We start from the raw sequence: 27649 nt of genomic DNA, 5'->3' as shown, positions 1-27649 counted from the left end.
ATAATTGATAAGCTCTCTAGTTCTCACCAATATATGAACTTAAAACGATCTAATATGAACTAACTTGCCAATGTAAACATACCTGTGACAGAAGAAGGCATACTCATTGTTGGTAGTGGGATCTCTGATCACAACATCCTCAAGAAACCAGCCGTTTCCTAAGAACAGATTTAAGAAGGTAAAATATATTATTTTTGGTTGTGAGCCTAGCCCTTAACGGCTGGGCCATCTTTCCAGCCCAGTAAAATATATTAATGAATATATAGAGCATGTACAGAATTATTGCATGCTTTGGGTAACAGGTCTCAATTCTAAGTAAATTTTGTGTAACATAAATCTCAACTGCTTCCAAAAAGCTATTTGTTACACAGGATAATGATAAACATTTAATGTAGTTCAACAAAAGAACATTTTTTGAAGAATTTTACGACATATATTTCAATATGATTCTCCAAATAAATATAGCATAGTTATACCCTAGGCCTAACATCTTCAAGAATATATATTTTATGAATTAGTAATACTTTAAATTTCCATAAAGTTACCAAGGTTTCCAAAATATTATGAAAGTCTATATAAACAAAACACACATTTTTAGATATGCTAAAAATAGCCAGTTACTCGGATTAGTGAATCTAGGGACTCAGACAAGCAAAGATTGGTACATATAAAGGCAATAATCTCTTTTTAAATGTTTACATTCATTTTAACTTGCAAAATAAGGTTGAATGAAACACAATTTCATTTACTGGAAATGACAGGATACTTTAACTACTAATAGCAGTTTTGTTTGCACAAAGATCCATATCAAAATATACCCTTTCCGAATTAAAACTCCTTAAGTTGGTGCACTAAAGCTGAACAGCTTCAGAACAAAACAAAGCCAGAAAGGCTGTCCTTGTCTGTTCTATGCCTTGCTCCACGCCCCTCATGCTCCACTGCCAGGCAGTGGCAGGCTCCCCACAGTTCCCCAGACCACTGGTTCTCAAGCTTCAGTGAGCATTTGAGTCACCAAGGCCAATAATGACAGCTGGCCCATACTCAGTTCTGGGTCGGGAAGGTGGGGAAGCGATAGCTCACTGGGACCAAACGTTCCAGTCTGTGCAAGAAGGAGGAGGTTCCCGACATACAGAGTTTTCTGTACTAAAACAAATCCAAACAAAGTAGGGTGGTTAGCTACCTAAGAACTGAATTTTCAACCAAGTTGAAACTTGGTTGAAAATTCAGTTCATCACTTTGAAAATCACTGTCACATGATAGTCACATTTTACAACCATAGGCCATTGCTAAGTGTCACTCCCCAAAAAATGTTATTTTAATTTTACTCTGAAGTGCTACTAAAAAAAAAAAAAAAAAAAATACTCTTTTTCTTTAAGAAAGCCAGAAGGTTACTAGAATTCTGATGCAGGTTTTAGAAGCAACTGAGAAACCTAAGTAGTAACTTTTTTAGAAGTAAACTTTAAATTTCGTGTTTAAAGTATTTTGTATTTTGTCATTTTTAAATTATTTAATAATTTTATTAAAGTATTTTCATACAGTATATTTTGATTGTGTTTTCCTTTCCCAACTCCTCTAGGTCCATCCCACCCAACTTAATGTTCTTTCTCTCTCTAAAAAACAAAAACAAAAAAGAATAAACAAACAAACAAAAACAGTAAGACAAAAAAGACATCAAAACAAAACAAAAAGCCACAAAATGATATGGAGTTCATTTTATGTTGTCCAACTATTCCTAGTCACGAGGCCTGCCCTGGACTTTAGTTGATATTCCTGCTGACACTCCATTGGAGAAACTCATTTTCATTTCCCAGCAGGTATCAATCACAAATAGCTTCCTGGTTAGGTGTGGGACTTTGTGTCTCTTTCCTCTCTTCAGTGCTGGGATTTTTGCCTGACTTGGAGTTGTGCAGGTCTTGAGAGTGCTATCATGGTCTCTGTAAGTTCACATGTACATCAACACTGTTGTGTTTGGAGAACACAGTGCTGTTAGAGGTACACACCACCTTTGATCACACTGTTGTGTTTGGAGAACACAGTGCCGTTAGAGGGACACACCACCTTTGGTCACACTGTTGTGTTTGGAGAACACAGTGCCGTTAGAGGGATACGCCACCTTTGGCTCTTCTGACTCTTCTTTCACACAGACACCTGGCCCTTGAGAAGAAGGGTTTGATGGAGACATCCCATTTAGGACTAAGTGCGCTACAGTCTCTCATTCTCTAGACTTTATCTAACTATTGGTCTCTGTTTTAAATCCTATTTACTGCAAGAATTTTCTCTGATGAAGGCTGAAAGATGCAAAGTAGTAACTCTTAAAGGAAATGAGGAATTGATCTTACAAATACCAACTTTGCAAACTAAAAAGATAACACAAAGCTATTCACATCAAAATATATTGTCATTTTTTCTCATTTTTGATAAAACTCAGGACTAGATTTAGAGCTGGAAAGATTAATGACAGTAGTAAGAATTGGAGATTTTAGGGAGTGACTACATTCAAAGACTCTGCCCTTAGAACTGCGGTATCTTATAAAAGAGCTCAATAGGGCACATCGGCCTTTTTTGCCCTTTCATCATGTGAAGACTAAGAGAGACTTTCACCATATACAAAAGTGTGTGTGTGTGTGTGTGTGTGTGTGTGTGTGTGTGTGTGTGTGTGTGTGTGTTTCCTCAGTGCTAGGGACTGGACCTCAGTTCTCCACGTACTAGAAGCATTCTGCATTTTCATGTTGGACTTCCCAGTTACTACAACAGTAAGAAGTAAATCCTTATAAATTACCAAGTCTAGGCTATTTTGAAACAGATTGTAACAGAGATGTTGAGAACCTAATACCTATTATTGTGAGCCTCTGCAGGAAATCAGACAATAAACATATCACTGTAACACTGTGTTAGATTATAATTATAGTAAGGATTTTCACTTTGCTTCAAAATTGTAGAAAAAAATGAAAGTATATGAGGAACTGCATTTGATATTTTTATTAAATTTTAGATTTTATTACATTATAATTAGAAAATGTGACTTTTGAGGAAAATATTATTGTGATATTTTCTTTTAATTTTACAAAGAAAATAAGGGTATTTGTCCCTGTGTAAGTCCAAGGTTCCAAACAGCCAGCTCATGCACCAAGGGACACATACTCAGCCTGAAAGGAAGGGACGGGACCTGCCTGTACTGAATCCACCAGGTTTAAATGAATCCCCTGGGGTATCTTGGCCCTGGAGGAGATGGGAATGGAGGGGAGGGGCTGGGGGGAAGGTGGGGTAGGGGCGGGAGGGGGAAGGACAGGGGAACCCATAGCTGATGTATAAAATTAAAACACATAATAATAATAATAATAATAATAATAATAATAATAATAATAATAAATAAGGGTATTTGACTCATAGTTTTGAAAAATAAAACTTCAACAGAAGGGTTCAGCTCTCATATTACCCACAGAGATTTCATTTGAGGCCTAATAAAATATAAAATGGTTCATGGAGTTTTAAGTGAAGATGCCATTCTGCACAGCTCACACACTTGAAGGACACACATTAAGTACCTGGAAAACCTTCCAAATTCTGAAACATGATAAAATCCTATTGTGTAGTATTTTTTTTAATTTCATCTTGAATCTTCATATATTTGTTTGAATGTTATTTTGTTTAAAAAAGTCTAACTAGTTTTAAAGCCTCATTGGGAATCATAAATGTTAACAGAAATATTAACAGAAATTTTCTTTCCAATATCTTTTAATGATCGTCACCTTAAATTTTACTCTACCATATAAGATTATGAATAAACTTGCTTCATTTTATTTACATATTCATATTATATCATAGTCATATAATAATTAGAACTGACACATTTAATGTCTCCTGAGTATAACACATGATTCAAAGTGGGAATTTTTCAAGCTGAGAATTTCTACCCTTGTTTAGAAAAGTTAACTCTGAAATGAGGCAAAATATGACTATGTGACTCCAAATGCTATAACAGGGCACTATCTTAAAAGCTATTTGGAAGTCCTCTCACTCCTGGAGGAGTGAATCATCACTTGACAGTTGAACCAGCTGACAACTAAGAAAATAACAATATGCAAATAATTGATACCTGATTAAACTCCAGATAAATTTTGTCCAAGAGAGAAGACTACTTCAGAGGTATATTTTTACAGTTTATAAGAAACTGATCTATTTTATTTAGTTTATGGATCTTATCTGCTGCTCTTTCTAATCTCACTAATTATATATTTATATTTGGGGGGCTTTTGTAACCTCTTTAAGCCAGCTTTGATAACCTGCCAATTCTATCCATTATTGAAACATATATTCACTTTATATTTGTGCAAGACCTTTGTTCCTAATATGGAAATAATATTGACACATTTTAGTAAATCTCTGTATGCATTGTAGTTTTGTTATTCAGTGTGTGTCCTTTAATCAAATGGCATTTCTTTATATTATTGATATTTATATTAATACAGTAAATAAGTTCATTAGAAATGTTTGAATTATCTCATAGAGATAATGGGAATACTGGGAAGAGTCATGAACAAGATGGAAGCAGGAAACATATCCAAGTCCTCACTGCTAAGACAGGTTTCTGAACTCATCACTGTTGGAGCCTTTTATGGTTGTCCCCATCACGTGTATCCTCCACATCATTCACACCCCAGATGCCTCTTTATAAATGATTCTTTCTGGCATCTCAGGCCTATCATGTGGCATCCACTCAAGTCAGCTTATACCATTTTGAAGAAAATACATCAGAGATATAGGAGATCTGGGGAATATATTTTCATTTCAATAATATGTAATAGAATCCTCCTTTCCTTCCTTGGTGTCTTCCTTCTCTAAAGATTCTTCCTATCAGTTTTTCTGACTGTTTACTAGAGTCATGCAGAGTTTCATACAGATGGAGTAGAAGCAGACATCCATTAGAGCTCTGTGAATGAGCCTTACCTGGGCCAAGTCCATCGTGGCCTATTACAATCTTGCATAAATTTCCAAGATTTACAGCCTCTAGGAAGAAGGTATCAATCTGCAACCAATAAGAAAAAACTCTAATTAGATGTGGATTATAATTTTGATTCTTACCGAAAATATAATATCAGATGTGTCAAAATTCAATTGTAAAAGGTATGTTCATTAAGAAAAGATACAAATCTGTCTACAGTAAGAAATAAAGACAAGTTGTGAATATGATCTGGCTGTGACATTGATCACCTGATTGACAGCCAGGATTAATTCAGCTGATGTGGCTACGGTTCTAAATCCAGTTGAGTTGACAATTAAGATTAACAATCACATCCCTGGAACAGGATTTGGCTATACACTTAATGCCCCAGCTTCTAGCCACTGTCAACGGGTGAAACATTTTAACCTCCATTTAAAAGCTGACAGCACAAGCAACTGGGACTAATACATAGGCACTTCATACAGACTTCCCCTATGACTTGCTCCAGCTAAGCAGCTGTCTTTAGAGTTGAAGAGATCTGAAGGCCCTTGGTTGCAATAAGGAGCATAACGAAAGAATTAAAAGTGTGCATTCTGAAGAGGAGTACAAGCATTTGCCATAGAATCTCTCCTGGGTGTTATAAAGACAATGAGTGAGAACCTAGAGCTCCCAGGTCCTCTGAGGATAAAAGGAACTAGATTATTTGGAACACACCCAGCTGCTTCTCACAGACTGGCTTCCATCCTGCCTGTTAGGGTGCTGACAAATTTAGTAATAACTTAGTGTTCTTGGAGAGATAAAACACATAACAGCTGGACATAAACAACATTTTTAAACTCTCCCTGATGATGCAGGCCCTTAATCTCTTACCAGAGAAATTAAGGCAAAAGGATTTCAAATTCAAGGCCAGCTTCCTTGGCTACATGCTAGTCAAACTGAGACCCAGTCATTAAAAAAAAATTGTTTCAGCAAAAAGAGGACAGACATTATATCTAAGTGATAGAGCAGTTGCCTGTACACAGTCATAGATTCAACAGTAACACTAAAAAATTAAGTAATGAGAAATAAACAAGAGTTTAGACTAACATCAAGTCTGGGGCAGGCAAGTCTACTTCCTGTTTTAAACCAAACTGACAACATGGGGCATGTGGTTCTTATCTAGGGCCTGAACCAATATATAAAATCCAGAGATATAAAGAAGCAAGGTGATGTGCTCTAAACCAAATGACAAAATAAATCATAAATTAGTCCTAATGAAATGGAGAGAGTTAAGTTAATCAAGAGAGAATTAAAAGTAACAGTCATAAAGATTTTAGGCAGGAGGAGCAGAGAACAAACAAAGTGAGAATTATAATGAGAAAGTACAAAGAAAGGTTCAGGTCCACAGGCACAAACAGCTTCCCTTTTTGCTGTTTTTGAGCTTTTGTGTTTTTCTTTTTGAGATTATAATATAATTATATTTCTTCCTTCTCTTTTTTTTTTCCAAATCCACTTAAGTAGCCCTATCTGCTCTCCTTCAAATTCTTGGCCTCTTTTATTCAATAATTACTATTGTATGTATATATAAATATGTATGTGCACATATAATATACATTCTTAATATAGCCTATTGAATCCATATAATGTTCTTTGTATGTATATTTTCAGAGATGATCATTCAGACTGGACCATTTGGACTGTGCTTTTCTCTGGGGAAGACTACCTCTGCAGTCCAAGCTTTGCCTTGGTTGCCTATAGTTCTTTGTGTGGGGTTCAAGGTTTGTGGGATTTCCCCTGTACACTTATTTGATGTCATCCTTATTCAGCTCACTCATGGTGGCCCTGTTGGTGAGACATTAAAGGTGTGGCTTCTGAGGTTGCTAGGAGACACAATATAACAGCAAACTTCCTGACCCTCTGCTTCTTGCCACCTTTCTGCCCCCTCTTCCACAAAGTTCGCTGAGCCTTAAGCACAAATAACAATATTTAACAATAAAAAACAAAATTAACCCAGTTTAAAACATTGACAATTCTTTCTATGAAAATTGACAATAAGCATATGAAAATAGTTTAATATCACTAGTTATTAGAGAAATATAAATTAAAACTAAAATAATCTATAATCCATGCCCACAAGAATAACTGTTGCTTAAGAAGAAAATAACCAGAAATCCCTAGTGTTGCCTGTCATTGATAAAACTGTAAAATATTATAACCACTATTGGAAACAAGATGGCAGTTTCCCCAAGATTAAAAATAAAAACTACCATATAGCCCTATACTTCCCTACTCAAAGTAATGAAGAAATTATCTCAAGAATATTTGTAATTCCATATTTTATTTACAATATTCACAAAGTCGTGGCAACCCATATATCTACCTATGAGTGGATTTATATATAGTGTTATGTTATATACACTCAATTTAATATTAATCAGTGTTTAAAAGAAGAAAATCCTATCACATCTGACTTCATAGTTGCAATTTAAAGACATTGTGCTAAGTGCAAAAAGCCAGTCATAAAAACTTCTGTAGTTCAATTCATATGAGGTATTTAAAGTAATCAGTTCACATAAACAGAACAGGAAAAGTAAATTGAGGATGTTTTTATTGAATAATTATAGAATTATAGCTTTAGAAAATGAAAACTGTCTAGAAAACATGTACATGTGAGTACAGATTCTTCTTGGTTTACAATGGGGTTAAATTACAATAAATCAATTTTAAGTTAAAAATACATTTAATACATCTAATCTATGGAACATCTGAGCTCAGCAATATGTATACTGCAAAGCCTTATATGTTGTTCCATATATGTCTGGGTAGGTACTATGGCTCACAGCTGTCCTTCAGCTGTGCTTAAGTGTCCCACTCTGGGTTACAAAATCAAAGAAAACATGAATAAAAGTTAAAAATTTAAAGGCTGATATCTGCTCAGTGCATGTGACTTTCACCTCCAACTTTTTATCTTCTTATTGGAAATTTTAAGACAAACCATCTAAAAGGAACCCCATCTGTATGTTTAAACTATTTGTCCTTGTTTTCTGTTGCAACAACTGAACATTCAGATCAAAATCAACCCAAGGAAGAAAGGGTTCACCTGACTTCACCATCCCAATCACCATTTATCATTGGGGGAAATTCAGTCAGAAACTCAAGTATGGAGGAAAGTTGCTTACTGGCTTGCTGATTTTGTATACAACTCAGGACCACCTGCCCTTGGGGTTGTACCACCCATAGTGGGCTATTGCCCTCACACCAATTGTTAATCAAGAAATTGCCCCACAGACATGCACACAGTCTGATCAGTCAGGGGCAATTCCTGAAATGAGGTTCCCTCTTGCAGGGTGTCTTTAGTTTGTTTCATCTTGGCAAAAACTAACCAACAGACTAGAGAACTATGTGTTTCAAATGCACAGGATGGCCACTGTAGCAACTTCCACATGTTTCTACAGTAATAATACCTTAAAAACCAAACAAAGTAATTTTTGTTTACTCACTTGTCCTCTTAAAAACATTAAAGCATTCTTTGATCTAGAGAGTTTTCTGGATCCTGTATCTCCTTTTCCCCCGTAGACAGAAAGGTAGACATTTGCTACAGTTCCAGCATTCCAGAGCTCACCTGTTGTAATATACACCTCATATTTAGTCACTGTCAACAAAAGAAAATAAATTTAAGTTTTAAGTGCAACAAATTACTGACATAATTGAAGATATAGTCATAAATATAATCCAGAGCCCAAACTAGGTAAGATGTAGCAAAATATGCCACCTAAGCACCACCATGTAATGCACCAAGAAAGCTCAACAGAACGCATGAGCATTCTGAGGTGACCTGCTGCAGAAGCACAGAGAGAAGACCCAATGTTAAAGTAACACCACATATCAGTTTAACATTGTTCTTTCTTCCTTAGCCTGGACTCAGTGCACGAGAAACCTGGAGGTAGGCACGAGAACCTAGACCCAGAGTATTCAGAATTCTGGAGTTTTGACTCAGAAAGCAAGAGATATAACCACTAGTATAAAGACATTCTATCCTTCTCCCCATTGTCCAGCCTCTGGAATCCCAGTACCTGAGCCCAAAAGCCAAGAACCCACATTTTGGAAGAGAGGAAGCTTCCCTTCTGTTCAGTGGAGCTAGACTACAATAGATTGAGCCATCAACTCCTAATGCCTATTTTACTTTTTCTTTTCTAGACACAGAAAGACTGGAAGCACATTGGACAGTACAATTAAACCCCAGCTTTTCAGCTACAGGAACAAAAAGATCTTGGATCTATAAACGTTTTAAGAACTAAATAGATATTTAAACCACAGTCCACAAAAGATAGATTGGAATTTGTGGCCTGGAACTAACCAGTGTAGTCAACTGCATTTTAAAGCAAAACTATTAACATTCTTTATAAAATTTACTAAGCAGAAACTCATATCTCCAGTGTCCAAAATACAGTATGAAATTACTCGACAATTAGTAATCATAAAAGTTGCAACTTATGTGGGTGAAGAGTCTAATGTGACATGACTGGTGAGGTGGCAGCATCATTGGCTCACAGCTGAGAGCATCCAGATGACACTAGTATCATAAGCAAAGACTTTAAAGCATCATATAAATGCCCCCACCAATAATTGTGAAGGCTCTTAAAACAAACAAATGAAAACCAGACAAACTAGAAAGTCTCAGCAGCAGAGGAACCAAAAATTTAAAGAAGATCCAATTAAAAATTTCAGAACTGTCAAAACATTCCAAGGTGAAATTTGATGATCTTTTCACATGTATCATTCATATAGAAGCGGGATTTGTAAGGAGGAACCACTAAGAGTTATACTCATTTTGGAGTACAGCTACTTTTGAAATCATCCTCTGAAGGTTAATAACATTTCTCCATTAAAGTTATACTTCAGAGATATGAGTGGTCTGGTTCTAGACCACTGCATTAAAGTCACACAATTTTTTGTTTTCCTACTACATATAAGCGTTACATTCACAGTGACCAGGACCAGTGCCACAAACCGGTAGTCCCAAATACTGGAGACTGAGGCAGGAAATCAGCTGAACCTTGATATTCAAGGCCAACATATATTAGACTAAATGTTCATTTTTAAATGTTATTTTCAAACTATATTGTATTCTATTTAATACAATTTAATGGCATTTAGTCTAGAATGTGTGTGTGTGTGTGTGTGTGTGTGTGTGTGTGTGTGTGTGTGTGTTATTATGAAACATATCATTGGGGAAAATAAAAAACTAAAAATCATCAGAACCATCTTTCAATCATTCTATCTTTTGCTAGTGGAGGCCCTTGCTTTATGTTCATGGTGGCTCATGGTAGCGTAGCTGTGGCAATGTCTTTAACAAAATAACCACACTGACTGATTCTCCTTCTGAGAAAGACTTTGTAGCACAAAATACATTCTGACAGAATTTTCCCACACTGGACTTTCTTTCAAAATTATAGTCAGTCCTCTCAGATCATGATGTTGCTATATCAAGTATATTAATATATTGTTATTTCAACAAAGCTCATAAATCCTTCACCAATAATACTATCTCTCACAGAACCATTATTTTATCCACAAAAGATAATTTCTCATTCTTTAAGGTTTTGTTCTGAGATTGCATCAAGCAGTTCAGTCACATCTACTGTCTCAGTTAGGGTTTCTATTGCTTTGATGAAACACCATGACCAAAAGGCAAGGTGGGGAGTAAATGGTTTATTTGGCTTACACTTCCACAGCATTGTTCATCATCAAAAAGTGAGGACAGGAACTAAAACAGGGCAGAACCTAAAGGCAGAAGCTGATGCAGAGGTCATGGAGGGATGCCACTTACTGATTTGATTTCCATGTCTTGCTCAGTCTGTTTTCTTATAGAACCTAAGACCACCAGCCCAGGATGGCACCACCCACAATGGGCTGGGCCTTTTTCCCTCAATCACTAATTAAGAAAATGACCTATATCCAGGTCTTATGGAGGCATTTTCTCAATTGAGGTTCTCTTCTTTCAGATAACTCTAGCTTGTGTCAAGTTGGCATAAACTACCCAGCACATCTACTTTGAATTATGTAGCTAATCCTACCATATCTGCTTTGAAGTCTCCAACTTCTGAAAGTCATCTTTGAGGGTTACAATCAACTCATCCAAACTACTGTTAATGTAGAATTTTAATCTCTATTCATAATGGCATATTGAAAGGTTACTCCTTTGTAGGAGATTTTGCTAAGATCTACCAGAAGAATCAATATCTGTGGCAATCACATGAAATGTATTTCTTAAGCACTGTGACTTAAAGTAGAAACAATTCTTTGGTCCATGAGCTACATAAAGGATGTTGTGTTAATGGCATGAAAACATTAATCTTATTGTACATTTCCATCAGGGCTATTGGCTGACCAGTAGTATTGTCAGTGAGCAATAATGTTTCTAAAGGATTTTTTTTTTTCTAAACAGTGCGTTTAAATAGTGCTCTTAAAATATTCAACAATTCATACTGTAAACAGATGTCCTGTCATCTAGGCTTTGCATTTCCATTTGTAGAACACAGACAGGTACAGTAGACTGAGTATCACCCACTCTTGGAATTTCAGAGTAATAAATGACCACTGACTTCAAAGTAAAGTGGCCAAATGAATCCCCTAACAAGAGAATCAGTCTGTTTTTGAAGTTTTGATGACAAATAATGACTTTTCTCTAAGTAAAGAAGATATAGATAGCATCTTTTTCCAACACAAAGTGAAAGCTTCGTCATAGTTTAACTGACAATCTTCATCACTTATCTTAGCTGGATCTTCCAGAGAACTAGTGAAGGTTTCTGCATCAGTGCTAACAGCTTCATTATACATTCATGTTAGGGAGACACTTTCTTTTATTAAACCCAATGAAACAACCTCTATAGCTTTCAATTTTTCTTCAGAAGTTTTCTCACTTCCTTCAGCCTTTACAGAATTCAAGATAGTTAAGTTCTTGGTCAGGTATAAGCTATAACATAAAAAAATTGTGCCTGGTTTGATTTTCTGTGGGGACCACTAAAACTTTATAATAGCATTAATGATATTTTGTTCCTATCATTGTGTGTTCACTGTAGCAACAGCTTTAATTTCTTTCAAGAGGTTTTGTATGCATTGTTCGACTAACTGGTTGCAAAAAGCCTGTTTTCAAGTTCTCTGGACCTGTGACATTCCTTCCTCACTACACGTAGTCACTTCTAGCTTTTTTATTTAAAATTAGGCATGCAAATTGTCCTTGCATTCAAACACTTAGAGACAGACCTCTGTAGCACTATTAATTAACTAACTCCAATAATGTTATGCCTCAGGTAATAGAAAAGCCTAAGGAGAGGGAGATAGTTAAGAAGATGCCTGAGCTGAGCAATAAACACACACACACACACACACACACACACACACACACACACACACACACACACATTTGTCCATTAAGTTTGTTGATTAAGAACATAGTTTGGGGTGCATTAAAACAATTGTAGTAATAACATCAAAGATCAAAGATCATATAACATAATGAATAAATATGAAAACATTTGGAATATCATGAAAACTACCAAGCAAAATGAGACTTGGAGAAACACACCAAGTGAACACACCATTAGAAACATGGCAACTATAAGACAGGTGCAAGAGAGTTGTCTAAACCTTCAATTAAAACAAAAACAATACATCAGTAAAATAAGATATACTTGTATTTTATGCTTCAAATTTCTTTAAGCAAATAAAAAGCAACTAAATAGCTCATATTGATAACACTAAGAGAAGGAAATGGAAGAGAAATGTCACCTTCTAATCAAGAGAGTGTTTGTTTTGCACACAAGAATGAAGAGAACAAATATAAAAGTGAATTAGAGATTTCCTCATCAATTGACATATTAACTTATTGAAAACAATATGGGTCCAGCCCACACTGTTCTCTCCCAAGGTCCATGGAAGATTCTATCAACCAGCTGAGGATCTAATTGTAGACAAATTTCAAAACAGTCTTATTAAATAAGAAACACAGAGCCAAATATAGAGGTGAAAGCCATAGAAATCAGAGAAATAGTGAGAGCCACCAGCTAACCTTAGTTCACCATGTCACCATAGCTTCCCAAGAGAGAGCTTCTTCCTGTCTAACCTGTGCCTTTTTTGCCTTGTTGTTCTGCCTCTCCATTTAATTTGATGTTGGCTGTTGGCTTGCTGTAGATTGCCTTTATTATGTTTAGGTATGTTTCCTATATTCCTGATCACTCCAAGACCTTTATCATGAAGGGCTGTTGGATTTTGTCAAATGCCTTTTCTGCATCTAGTGAGATGATCATGGTTTTTTGTTTTTTTGGGTTTTTTTTAGTTTGTTTATATGGTGTTTTACATTGACAGACAGACTTTCATATGTTGAACCACCCTGGCATCCCAGAGATGAAGCCTATTTGATCATGGTGGATAATTGTTTTGATGTGTTCTTGGGGTCTGTTTGCCAGTATTTTATTGAATATTTTTGCATCAATGTTCGTGAGGGAGATTAGTCTGTAGTTCTCTTTCTTTGTTGCATCTTTGTTTGGTTTAGGAATCAGGGTAATTATAGCCTCATGTTTGGTAATATTCCTTCTGCTTCTATTGTGTGGAACAATTTAAAGAGTATTGGTATTAAGTCTTCTTTGAAGATCTGGTAGAATTCTGCAGTGAAATCATCTGGTCCAGGGCTTTTTTTGGTTGGGAGACTTTTAATGACTGATTCTATTTCCTTAGGGATTATTGGCTTATTTAAACGGTTTATCTGGTCTTGATTTAACTTAGGTATGTGGTACCTATCCAGAAAATTACCCATTTCTTTTAGATTTTCCAGTTTTGTGGAGTAGAGGTTTTTGAAGTATGACCTGATAATTCTCTGGATTTCCTCATTGTCTGTTGTTATGTCCCCCTTTTTATTTCTGATTTTGTTAATTTGGATGTTCTCTCTCTGTCTTTTGGTTAGGTTGGATAAGGGATTTTCTATGTTGTTGATTTTCTCAAAGAATCAACTCTTTGTTTCATTAATTTTTTTGTATTGTTCTCTTTGTTTCTATTTTATTGAGTTCAGCTCTCAATTTGATAATTTTCTGATGTCTATTCTTCCTGGGAGACTTTGCTTCTTCTTGTTCTAGAGCTTTCAGGTGTGCTGTTAAGTCACTAGTGTGAGATTTCTCCAACTTCTTTATGTGGGCTTTTAGTGCTATGAATTTCCCTCTTAGCACTGCTTTCATAGTGTCCCATAAGTTTGGGTATGTGGTGTATTCATTTTCATTGATCTCTAGGAAGTCTTTAATTTCTTTCTTTATTTCTTCCTTAACCCCATTGGTGATTCAGTTGAGCATTGTTCAGTTTCCATGAGATTGTAGGTTTTCTGGTCTAGATGGGAGTTTCGGGGCAGGATGGAAGCTGGCAGCTGGTTTCTAAGTCTCAGGAAGTAGCTGGGGTCTAGGGCAGATGGGTGTGGGGGCAGGGCATGGAGACTGTAGGTGGAGTTGGGGGGTCTTCCCTGCAATGACTGGTGCCCATGGCTGGGACCTAGGGGCGGGCCTTTCTGGGTATGAACTCTCTCTTTTTAAATGCTACAGTTCACTTAGTGATATTATATATATATATATATTTGTAAATGGGTGTGGCACCATTGACTGAAATATGGTAACTTCTCAAGACCTGCATACCTCAAAAGGAGTGACTTTCTTTACAATAGCGATTAATTACCAACAGCCCCTCAAATAGAGATGGGATTTCTTGACCCTCTTCCCCATCCACCCTGCAACTTTAGCTGCCTTGATGGTATGTTGTTCGTATGCATACAGTCACAGCTACTGTGAGTTAATCTATGCAACTGGGCTATCACAGCCAGCAAATACTCTTTTTTTTATGACAGGCATTCACTCCCTCTAGCATTTTACAAACTTCCCACACTTTTGCCACAATAATCTCCAAGCCTTGGGTGTAATGGAGTATGATATAGATGTCCCATTTAGAGATGAGCACTTCACAATCTCTTATTCTCTGCATGTTGACCATTGTTGTTCACTATATTAATCATCATCTACTGAAAGAAGAAAATCTCTGATAAGGGTTGAGAAAGACTCTACATGTATATTTGGATTTATTGGAAGAATTTAGGAGCAGTTTACTACTATGTCCATTCAGCGGAACAACAGTACAAGGTTCTATGTAGTGATATTTTATCTGTGTACCCCAATAAAGTTTATCTGGAGGTCTGTATAGACAGAGAGGAAATGACAGAGCTGGGAAGGAATAGGAAGTGATATAGTTGGACAGAGAGAGGAAATGAGATGGCAGAACAGAAAGGCATATAGGCATGGGTATACAGGGAAGTAGGTCTCTTTGGCTGAGGATCTCCAAGTGGTGAGAACGTGGCTGGCTTCTTTCTGCTTTTCTGAACTCTCAGTTTTAACCCCAATATCTGACTCCATGTTTTTTATTAATAAGACCATTTAGCAATTCATCTTACAGTTCTAGGCTTCCCATAAGGCATATGACCCAACCAGCCACAGGTTTCAGCCCAGTTAACAGTAGTAGGCAGTCCATCTTGTGAAGCAGACTTCAAATGCAATCAAAAAGTATTTCTTTATTTCCATAACACTCTTAGAGCTATTGCACCTATAGGTATGTATTTCCAGGCCAGTAGTTATTATATCTCTGATTGATTTAATAATAATCATACAGTTCACAGACAGATCATGACACTTCTTCCCTGGTAGTATGCATAGAATATCCCAGCACAATGAAAGCTATCCAGTAGAGATGAAGCCTCCAGCTTGACTTCTCCATACCATATGGCTCAGGTATTTGGTGTATTCAGAAACAGCCAAGAACAATGGCAATAGCCTGTAACATCTGAATGTCTATGAGATCTTAATAACCAATAACTCAAAAAGAAGTAACACATACCTGGCACTGGGTTTTTATTTGACAAACAATAGTATCTGGGGGAGGCATTGTCCCCTATTATAGGATAATGTCATTTAAACCCCCTGTCTATGGATTTGTGAATATTTTAGGAAGTTTATGCAGAAGGATATTTTCATATGGCACAGTCAAAGGTCTTTAGTGTTAGTCATTCTTCCCACACTTCCTTCCTAATCTGCCCTTCCATCTGCCACCCCAGTTACCCTTTGTCCTATTGCTCCTTTTTCCCTTATTACCTCTTGCATTCTATCCCTTTTCCTTGAAATCCCATATCTCATAGTTCCTTCCTAGTTTTCTGACTTCTAGAGATATTCCAATTTAAGCATACATGCATCTAAAGATTCAAAGCTGAAATCATTGCATTTATAAAAAGTCTCAAAGAGACTTAAAACTAAATTCAACCAAGACAACAAAATACTTGTTACTGGAAACTACAAAACAATACTGAAAAAATTAAACATTAGAACAAACAGAAAGATAGTCCATGATTATAAATGAAGGAATTAATATTGTTTAAAGGTCTATATTACCCAGAGAAATCTAAAGACTCACTGTAATAGTATAAAAATTTAACATGAACTTCTATTGAAATAAAAAGCATAATAAAATGCATTATTATCTAGGCACTTCCTAGATAATTAAACTACATTGAAAAAGAACAAAATGCTCCCACTTTTCTTGATTTTAAAACATACTACAGAGAGAAAGTAATACAGCATACTGCAAAATGATAGAATACAATGATAGAGAGTGCAGAAATAGCACTTAATTCAAAGTCAAATAATTTCAACAAGTATGAGAAAACTATACGGCAGAGATGACAACCTCTTCAGTAAAAAGTATTGGTAAGGTAGCTATCTTATAGTATAATCCCTTATAATCAGAAAATAATCCAAAATGTACTGAGGACGTGCACACAAGATCTAAGATAATAAACTGCAATAAAATAGAGAGAAAGTGCTGGTATATCAAATTTCACAGTGATTTCTCAGGCAAGAGAACAAAATAATAGGCAACAAAAGCAAAAGCAGAGACAAGCATACTAGATCAAACAAAATCTTTCACATTGTGCAAGAAGCAGTCAAGAACATGGATAAGCATGAATTGTGGGGGAAAATTGCAAGTTGTATATTTATTAAGAAGTTAATATATGGAAAATAGAAGGAACTGTGAAACACAACAAAAATAAGACAAAAAAAATTGACAATTTGCAAAGAACAAGTACAGGCAATTCTCCAAATAAAATATGTAAATGGCCATGGAATCATATGAAAACTCAGCATCACTATAGGACCAATTCAAAGAAAAAACAGTAAAAATACTACATAAGCATTAGGACAGACAATATGAACTGAACTGAACAGAAACAAGTGTTGCAATAAATGAGGAGAAAAAAACTAAAGACAAACAGTAATTACTGGAGCTGGCCTGCTAGCTAGTTATAGAGGGCAGCTTAGCCTGACTGGCATGGTCTTCTCTGGAGAGACATGACCGGATAAAAAGCCAAGACACGAGGAATGTGGGGAACAGTTATATGGCTAGATCTGTTTGAGGAGCTTCTGGCAGTGGGACCAGGACTTATTCTGGGTGCATGAAATGGCTTTTTGGAACACATTCCCCAGGGTGGGATACCTTGCTCAGCCTTGACACAGGAAGAAGGGCTTGGTCCTGCCTCAACTTAGTATGCCAGACTTTGTTGACTCCCTAAGGGAGGCCTTACCCTCTCTGAGGAGTGGATGTGGGAAAGGGGGATTCGGGGAGGTAGAGGGTGTGGAGAAGGAGAGGGAGGGGAAACTGGGATTGGTATGTAAAATGAAAAAAAAATCTTTTTAAAAAATAAATAAATGGCTCATAGAAGGAGTTTGGTAATAAACTTTCTGCTTCTATTGTGTGGAACAATTTAAAGAGTATTGGTATTAAGGCACTTACTTAGAAAATTGGGAATCCATCTCCCCCAAGACCTAGGTATAGCACTCTTGGGCATATACCCAAGGAATGCTCAATCATACCCCAAGGGCATTTGCTCAGCTATGCTTGTATCAGCTTTGTTTGTAATAGCCAGAACCTGGGAACAACCTAGATGCCCTTCAACTGAAGAATGGATAAAGAAAATATGGTACATATACACAATGGAGTACTACTCAGCAGAGAAAAACAATGACATCATGAGGTTTGCAGGCAAATGGATGGATCTAGAAAAAAATCACCCTGAGTGAGGTAACCCAGACTCAGAAGGACAAACACGGTATGTACTCACTTATAGGAGGATACTAGATGTAAAACAAAGATGACTAGACTGCTACACAACTCCAGGGAGGCTACCTAGAAAACAGGACCCTAGGAAAGACCCAAGGATCACCCAATGACAGAGAAATGGATGAGATCTACATGAACAACCTGGACGACAGTGGGAGTAATGAAGGGCAAGATTTGAGGGAAAGAAAGTTTAGGGGAGCAGGAGATCCCAGGTGGATCAAGAACAGAAAGGGAGAATGAGGAATAACAGACCATGATAAATGAAGACCACATGAGAACAGGAATAGGCAGAGTGCTGGAGAGGTCCCCAGAAATCCACAATGATATATCCACTGTAGACTGTTGGCAATGGTCGAGAGAAAGCCTGATCTGACCTAGTCTGGTGATCAGATGGCCAAACACCCTAACAGTCGTCTTGGAACTCTCATCCAATAACTGATGGAAGTGGATGCAGAGATCCTCAGCCAGGCCCCAGGTGGAGCTCCAGGTGTCCAACTGTCGAGAAAGAGGAGGGTCTGCAAGAGCATGAATTGTTGAATCCAAGATTGCAAAAAGCACAGGGACAAATATCCAAATGAATGGAAGCACATGAATTATGAACCAAAGGCTGTGGAGCCCCCAGCTGGATCAGGCCCTCTGGATAAGTGAGACAATTGAATAGCTTGATCTGTTTGGGAGGCACCCAGTCTGTGGGACCAGGATCTGTCCTTAGTGCATGAGCTGGCTGTTTGCAACCTTGGGCTTACACAGGGACACTTTGCTCAGTCTGGAAGGAGGGGACACGACCTGCCTGTACTGAATCCACCAGGTTTAAATGAATCCCCAGGGGAGTCTTGATCCTGGAGGACATGGGAATGGAGGGGAGACACTAGTGGTAAGGTGGAGGTGGGGCGGGAGGGGGAGGACAGGGGAACCCATGGCTGATGTATAAAATTTAAAACACATAATAATAAAGAAAAAATATTTGTAAAAAATTAAATAAATAAATAAATAAATGTATGTCAGGAAAAAATAATCCCCAAGAGGTGGGGGAGGGGAGAGACAAGGCACCAGGACCACATTCTCTCTTGGACTGTGGAGGGCTTGTGAAGCCACGGATCGGTGACCTCCCTGGTCCTTTTTCCATTGCCCATTGGGAAGGAGAGGAGCGGCAGATGAACAGCAGCTCTGTAGCTTTCTTCTGTATTATGAGTGTACTGTATGGACTTCACCTGTTAATAAACCTGACTTGATCTCAGACTCCCATCCCACTCTATCTGGCACCCTTTAATGTGGGGTCCGGTTGACCCACCAACAGCTGCCCACTACAGCCTGCCTCCAAGGCTCGCCAGTGGGCATCCCACCATCCTTGTGCCCCCTCACCCGCTCAATCTTTGCGTTCCCCGCCCCCCAGGCCTAACCTCTCAACCTGCTATTGGCCAGCAATTGTAGACAAAAAACTCAGGACCACTCCCAGTCCAGAACAAGGGAAGCTGGCAGGCAGTTTCTGGTCCTTCAGCCCCTGTGCAGTAGGCTTCACTACAGGAGCCCAGCTGCACCAGCCCATGCTTCAGGAGCATGGGCTGGTGCAGCTGGGCTCTGAGGAGCTCTGCTCCTCCTGAACCATGCTCTAGTCGCAGATATCTGAGGAGCCCTGACTGCACCCAGACGCGCAGAGGCCCACAGATGCTGGGCAGACTCTGGTCCTGCTGCCCAGTGCATTTTCACTGTGCACAGCTAACCTCCCAACTCCAGCGCAGGCAACTGCAAGACTAGAATCTACTGCAGTGTACAGCTACTCTCTCAAACCAATTTTGTGCAGTGGGAACAAGTGCTGGAATAAAATCTGCCTTGGCTCCGGTGTATACTTCGCTTTTTCCCTATCCCTCTTCTGGGGTCCCTATAGCTCAGCTGGATTTGAGCCCTGCTTGCCTGAGCTCGGGAGCTGTTGCAAAGTCACTGGCGGCAGGCGGGAAAGTTGTGACACTAATATAATAGTCTTGACTCCTGTGCCAATTCTTCCTGGCACTCACAGGCACCAGGTTCGGGGCTAGCCTGAATGGGATCACCCCACCAACCAGAAGGCAGTCAACTCCTAGAGCACTGAATCAGCACAGCACTGATTTGGATTTCCCATGGCTGCTATGATGCCACACCTGCTCTACCTGCTGGTCAAACATCAATATTACATCTACAACAATTATTTGAGTATCTGGCCTGCAGCGAGTCAATTGACAACTCTTACAGGGTAAACTAATAAATAAATAAATAAATAAAGATAGATAGATAGATAGATAGATAGATGAATAGATAAATAAATAGATAAACAAACAAAGAAAGAAAATGGAGTAAAAGAATAAAGAGAAAGGACAATTTTTAAAACTTTCCCAGGTCAATGGCTGCAAACTTCACAATGCAGGGAATTAGAACCCTGCTCACTACAACTATGGACAGGATGTTAGAAAATTTACTGACGAGATAAGCAACGTAGTTGGGATCAATACAGTTTTGCTCATAACTGCTATTAGCCTGGCAATTAATATCTTATCATTAAAAAGCAGTTTGATAACAGTGCCAAAAATGAGAAATTGGATGAAAAATACAAGCTTTGGAACAGGGTATGCCAGCCTTGCAAATAGTTACTGAGGAAGATAGGACAGCCTTGACTGATGAGACTAAGACCTTAGAAATACTTACCAATGAAGAGGAAAAATAGCTGATAATAAAGGACCCTGACATGTAGTCACTAAGGAGGAAAAGACAGCCTTGACTAATAAGATAAACCCCTTAGAAGTATTTATCAATGAAGAGAACAAAAAGGTGATTGATAATATGCAAGCTGTAGAACAGCTTACTACTGAGGAAATACAAGCCCTACAAGTGGCAACTACTGGTAAATTCCAAGCCTTAAAAAATGTATTAGAACTGATAATAAAAGCATTCAGATACAGACAAAAGAATTCATAGGAGAACTAATCTCACCATTACCTGATAGAATTAGAAAAGAGTGGCCTAAGGTTGTTATAGACCAACCATGATTTATCCTATTACTATTTATAAAAGGCCATCAAATAACAAGTATTCCCAAGGATATACAGAATTTAAGTGGGATCCTATACAAATTTTAGACTTAAAAATATTAAGGAAGCAATAATTTCCTATGGTATGCATTCAGCATATGAGAGGCAGCTGTTGACTACATGGTCCTCTTGGAACAAATACTCCAAATAACTGGAAACAATTAGTCACAGAAGTATTAGAATATGGTCCTCAGTAAGAATGGAACACCTGTTTGAGAGAAGTAGCTAAGGCCCTTAAACAGCAAGGTAAGGCTGGAGGTTTTGAGATGTCCCAAGATCAAATATTTGGTGAGGGCTGTTATTCTGAAATAAATAATCATGCTACATTTGATGAACAGACCCTGTCCCTCTGCTGTACAGCAGCCTTAAATGCTTGGGACAAGATGCAAGAATCAGGAAAGAGAACTGAGCTATATACTCAAGTTATACAAGGCTCAAAAGAAGCCTTCACTGAATTTTTCCAAAGATTGACTTCAGCTGTAAATAGAGTGACATCAGATCCAGAAGTTAGACAAGTACCAATTCAACCTTTGGTTTTTGAAAATGCTTATTTACAATGAAACAAAGATAATTAAAGAACAGATCAGTACCCACAGAAGAATGGCTCCATCACATAGTCAATACTGAGTCTATTAACTATGATAAGACTTGGGGAGAAGAAGTGATTTCCAATGGCTTAAAGAAAAAATCAAAATGTCAAATATTTTAATTGTGGTAAACAAGATCATGTAAGAAGAAACTAGATCCAGGTCATTCCCAGAAACAATGTTTCTTCAAGGGATGACCTAAACAGAAGGCCCCAACCTTCTGGATTATGCAGAAGATATTGCAAAGGCTGGCATTGGACCAATGAATGAAGATCAACAAATGACAAGCAAGACAATCCCTTAACATTGGGAAACATATTGGGGGAGCCTCTTGAAAACCCCCATGTCAAACTTGGTTCAGTTATTTCCTGTCATCATAGGGGAAACTCCTCCCCAAAGCAATTAAAGGACCTGGTGCCTATGGTAAAAAAAAAAAACAAAACAAAACAAAAAAACAAAAAAAAACAAAAAACAAAACAAAAAAAAACAACGTACTGCTCTGGATGATACAATAGCTTTAGAAGACAAAACAAAAGTTCCAGGAGAAACCATAAAATGAATATTTTGGCAGACGTCTATGAATGATCAAAGACAAAAGCTAAGGATGTGAATACATGACATTATAATTGAAGGTATTTTGGACACAGGGGCAGTCGTAAGTATAATTGCACCAGAATCATGGCATCCAAATTGACCTCTTCAGGAGGTAGATTTTCCTTTTTTAGGGATTGGAACTTTATCTCAGGTAAAATAAAGCATGAGGTGGGTTAAATGCATAGGGCCAGAAGGACAAAGAGAAAAATTGAAGCCATATGTGGCTAACATACCAATGAGTCTATTGGGCCCTGATTTGTTACAGCAATGGAATACCCAGTTTAACAATCCTCCAATCTCAAAACAGATTGATTATCTGAAAAGTATCAGAAAACAGAAATATTAAAAGGTACTATACAGAACAGTCATTGAACATTCAAACCCTACAAAACCAGGGCACAATAGCTGTTTATCTTTCAGAGGTACCAACAGCCCTACCTTTTAAATGGTTTATAGATAAACCTGTATGAGTTCAGCAATGGCCTTTCACATAAGAGAAACTGCAGGCCTTAGAACAGCTAGTACAGGAGCAGCTAAATGCTCATCTATTGAAGAATATCAACCAGACCTTGGAATGCTCCTGTATTTGTTACTAAAAAGAAATCTAGAAAATGGAGAATGCCAACAGATTTAAGAGTCATAAGTACAGTAATTCATCTAATGGGCTCTCTACAGCCTAGAATTCCTTTGCCTTCTCTGTTACTTAAAGGATGGTCTATTATAGCTATTGAGTTAAAAGATTTGTTTCTTTACTATACCTCTACAAAAAAAAAAAAAAAAGGATAGGGAAAAATTGCCTTTATGGTGCCTACTTATAATAGTTCTCAGCCTGTTAAGAGATATCAATGGAAGGTTCTCCCACAAGGGATGTTAAACAGCACAATCTTATGCCAATATTTTGTACAATAGCTGTTGAAAATAATTCATGTACACTTTCTTCAATCTATAATTTACCATTATGTGGATTATATCTTATTAGATGATTCAAATGTAGATACTTTAAAAAATGTTTGAAGAAGTAAAGAAAATTTTGACTTGTTGGAGAATTACAAATTAGAAGAGATTGTATTAATTGCTTAGGATATAAAATAGGTTTGCAAGAGATTCAACCCCAAAAGGTACAAATCAGGAGTAATCAATTGCAGACTCTTAGTAACTTTCAAAAATTGCTGGAAGACATTACCTATCTATGGCCCACTATTAGAGTAACATCTTAAGAACTTAGTAATTTGTTTCAAACCTTAAAAGGTGACAAGGACTTAAATAGTACCAGAGAATTATCAGCTGGAAAAGAAATTGGTGGAAAAGAAATTACAGGATGCACATGTGGATCATTTCGGTCCAGAGCTTGATTGCATTCTGGTTATTTTACCCTCTATGCATTCTCCTACAGGAATTTTAATGTAGAGTGAAGATACTATCTTAGAAAGGGTATTTTTACCACACAAACAGAGTAAAAAAAAAATAAAGACATATGTAGTAAAGGTTTCTGAGTTGATTCTAAAAGAAAAATTAAGACTTTGTCGATGGACAGAAATGGACCCAGCAGAAATTGTAACACCTTTTATGAATGCTGTAACTTCCTCCTTATGTGCAGGAAATGAACATTGGCAGAGAGCTGCAGCACTTTTTGAGAGAGATTAACAACAGATATCCCAAAAGCAAGAGACTTCAAGTCATAAAAAGAACCAATTGGGTCCTTCCTCACATTGTACAGGCACATCAATATCTGGAACCCTTACATTCTACATTGATGCAAATAAATCAGGAAAAGCAGGTTATAAATCAGAAAATTTAAGTAAAATGGCTCAAAGCACTTATGATTCTGTCCAAAAATAAGAATTATATGCTATTCTCATGGTATTAATGAATTTTTACAGAAACTCTTAATATGGTTACTGACTCTAATTAGCCATAAAGAGTTGTTTTGCACATTGAAACTGCTTAACTTATTCCTGATGAATCAGAATTAACTTCATTATTTATATGATAACAGGATTCAGTCAAGAATAGGAATCATATATTTATACATATGTCACATATCAGATCTCCTATGGGTATGCCAAGCCCTCTAGCACAAAGTAATGATAAAATTGATCAGTTATTAGTAAGAAATTATGTTGGAAGCCTCAGAATTTTATAAAAAACACCACATCAATAGCAAGGGTTTGAGAAAGGATTTTTCCATCACTTGGCAGCAAGACTAAGAAATTAAAATTTACAAAAACACCTACTTGTTCCTTGTATACTCAAACTCCATTACCTGCAGTAAATTACCCAAAAGATACTCAAAGAAAGAAAATTTGGCAAATGGATATGTTTCATTTTTCAGAATTTGAAAAATTAAAATATGTACATCATACCATAGATATCTATTCAGTATTTCAATGGGCAAATGTTTTTAGTTCTAAAAGGGTTGATTCTATAATTGCACATCTATTAGAAGTCATGGATATCATGGGAACACCTGTCCAAATTAAGACTGACAATGCTCCAGCATGTGTCTCTGGAAACAGTTTTTTGCATATTACAATATGAAGCATATTACAAGTATACCATACAATCCAACAGGACAAGTGGTTATAGAAAGATGTAATTGCACTTTAAAGGAATGCTATATAAACTGAAAGGGACAAGAAAAATCTCAGAGATAGATTGCATACTTTAAATTTTCTAAATTCTAATGAGAAAGGAATGACAGCTATGGAGAGACATTAGACAGTCCAAAAAAACTACTGAATTAAATCAGCATCTATATTCTAAAGATGTATTGACATCAGAATGGAAATCAGGATGTGTGTTATAATGGGGAAGGTGTTTTGCTTCCCCCTCCCCACAGGAGAAGAAAAGCTGTGGATACCATGAAAATTAATAAAGATTTGATTCTATCAGGAGAGATCTCTTGATCAGAAGAAGTGATTATTCATCAACCAATGTGATGATTCATGTATCAAAATTAAAACCTATCAAATTAGGGTTGTTGGGACAGGGCTTTATTTTTGTCTTTTCATCAAGAACCTTTGGACAGATAGATATCCAAAGAAGAAGGGAGAACTGCCCTGAAAAAATTACCAAGAAAAGAAAAGGAATAATCTGACCTAATGGTAGAATAATAATAATGGTATATTTACAGGGTAAAATTTCTTTACTTCTCAAAATACTTATAATCCTGATTTGATTATAAACTAAAGTTGGCTGTGAAGTTGGAGTATGGCTTTCTCCTTCTTTAAACACAAGCATGTTGTTAAAAGAAAAATTCAGTCTCTGTCTAATATCATAGGAGCTACCTGGTATGGGACAGAAGAAAATAAAAAAATCTAGGGACTATTGTCACAAACCTCTTTCCCCTCATACTTATGTTAACTCTTTTGAACTTTTCTTTAGGTATAATGCTATCTTAAAATTTATGCTTTCCATTTTCATATTAATAATATTTAAAGTTTCCACAGCAAACAATAAATTTTCCTATCAGTGATTTTTGAGGTCTCCAAAACGATCATGGGGACCCACAACAATGATACTACCTGGATCATAATAATGCCATTGAGCTCATAAACACCGCCCAAAGATTGACTTTGGGCTACAAACTGCTCAGGACAATTCCAAGGTGGAAAGCTAAGATGGTCCACCATCTTATAGCAGTCTAGCCAGAACTTTAGACAAGCTTTACCCAAGACTGGCTACAAATATTGCAGCTAATCTTCTTAAGACTCATCCATTGTTTTAGTTTTTACAGGGTTCTGTAGAGATACTGACGTACCCCTCCAAAGAGCGGGAAGTAATTCTAAGCACAGAATACCCATTTTTCCAATAGGTGGGATGAGTGGTTTTGGTTTTTCTCGAGGTTATGAATAATTGTCATCTGTAGGGGGTTGGTAATAAGTTGCTATATGGTTGGGGGAGAAACAATAGAGATTAAACTCAGATATCTCATTTGGAATAGAAAAAGGGGGGATAGATATGATAGGATTAAAAGGTATATTATCAGTTTTAAATAATTTATATTGGTATGGATTCTTATGTAGTGACACAAATTCAAAGTTATTTTTGTTATACCATATATTTGTTCCTATTTCTAAGATATTTTTGTATACTGATACAAATTCAAAATTATTTTTGTTATATTGTATATATATATATATATATATATATATATTCATACTTCTGTTTAAGATATTTTTGTATGTTGATACAAATGTAAACTTATTTTTGTTATACTGTATATATGTTTTTATATATGTTTTCTGTTTAGGAAAATTTGTATACTAATATAAATTAAGGTTATTTTTGTCATATTGTATTATGTATTTCTACCTCTTGCTAAGATACTTTTGTATATTTTCACAATTTTAAGATTCTTGTCCTTATCTGTTTCTATTTTTGCATAAGATTTTACCTCTTCAGAGTGTGTATTTATATAGATGAAGATTTAGTCCTTAAGCTATATAGGTTAATAAGAATTACAGGTTAATAGTCACCCATGTTGATCAAACTTATAGTCATGTTAGTTAGATTTTCTAGGTATGCAGAGATATGTTCCAATTAGATAGATGATCTTCAAATACTTCAAAGATCTATAGAATATGGCATTTAAAACATTTTAATAACTTAAAATTCTTTTCATATGAAACATTTGTAGTGGGTAGCTGTTCCAGCTTTGACCTGGAAGTACTGCCCCCAGGGAGGCTTCTGGTAACTGTCACACCTACCTATGACCTGCCCCTGAAGCAGGGCCATGACAGGAGTCCTTAAGACCTGAGATCCAGATGTTCCAGTGTACTTGGTTCCTGGTGATCCTGGATTCTGGATGGTAGACTGAGCAGAGTTCTCCAGAGAACACCACTGGACTGCACTTCACCTCTCCCAGATCCTGTAACCAATCCCTTCACTTGCTGTAAGTTACCCCAAAATAAATCTCTCTTTCAGCTACATGGAGTTCCTTTAATAAATCCCCAAATCTGGCACCCAACATGGGGCACAAACCCATGACCCTGGGATTAAGAGTCCCATGCTCTACCGACTGAGCTAGTCATGCTACAAGAGACACATACTAAAATCCAGAGAAGTCTGGAGACATGTTTGCTCCTGGCAGCACCAATCTATTCCCAAGAAGATTATGGACACCAAAGATACCCCTTGTGGAGTTTGTTTTCTTCTTGGTAAAACTGGTCTATTGGGCAAGAAACTGCTCTTGTTTAAACTGCTGACAGTAAGTATGCTGTCCAACCTGGACAAGCAGGACACAAAGAAAAGCAACTTCCAAACCTCGCCAAGACAGGCCAGGACAGTCCTTC

The 27649-nt window shown here is 37.0% G+C and overlaps 1 protein-coding gene across 1 annotated transcript in view; it reads right to left on the bottom strand.

Moving 5' to 3' along the window:
• Rp1 (RP1 axonemal microtubule associated) overlaps nt 1-27649 on the bottom strand; it is a 222221-nt gene that overhangs the window by 112806 nt on the left and 81766 nt on the right. Inside the window, exons 6-8 of the mRNA XM_036179670.1 lie at nt 8422-8573; nt 4948-5026; nt 83-158 (exon numbers count right to left, since the gene is read on the bottom strand). Of these exons, the coding sequence (XP_036035563.1) occupies nt 83-158; nt 4948-5026; nt 8422-8573 (307 nt within the window). The remainder of the gene's footprint in view (nt 1-82; nt 159-4947; nt 5027-8421; nt 8574-27649) is intronic.

The sequence above is a fragment of the Onychomys torridus genome, chromosome 2, assembly GCF_903995425.1.
Source record: "Onychomys torridus chromosome 2, mOncTor1.1, whole genome shotgun sequence".
Classification (NCBI taxonomy): Eukaryota; Metazoa; Chordata; class Mammalia; order Rodentia; family Cricetidae; genus Onychomys; species Onychomys torridus.
The sequence above is the reverse complement of the archived record's forward strand: the minus strand, read 5'-3'. Positions and strand labels throughout refer to the sequence as shown.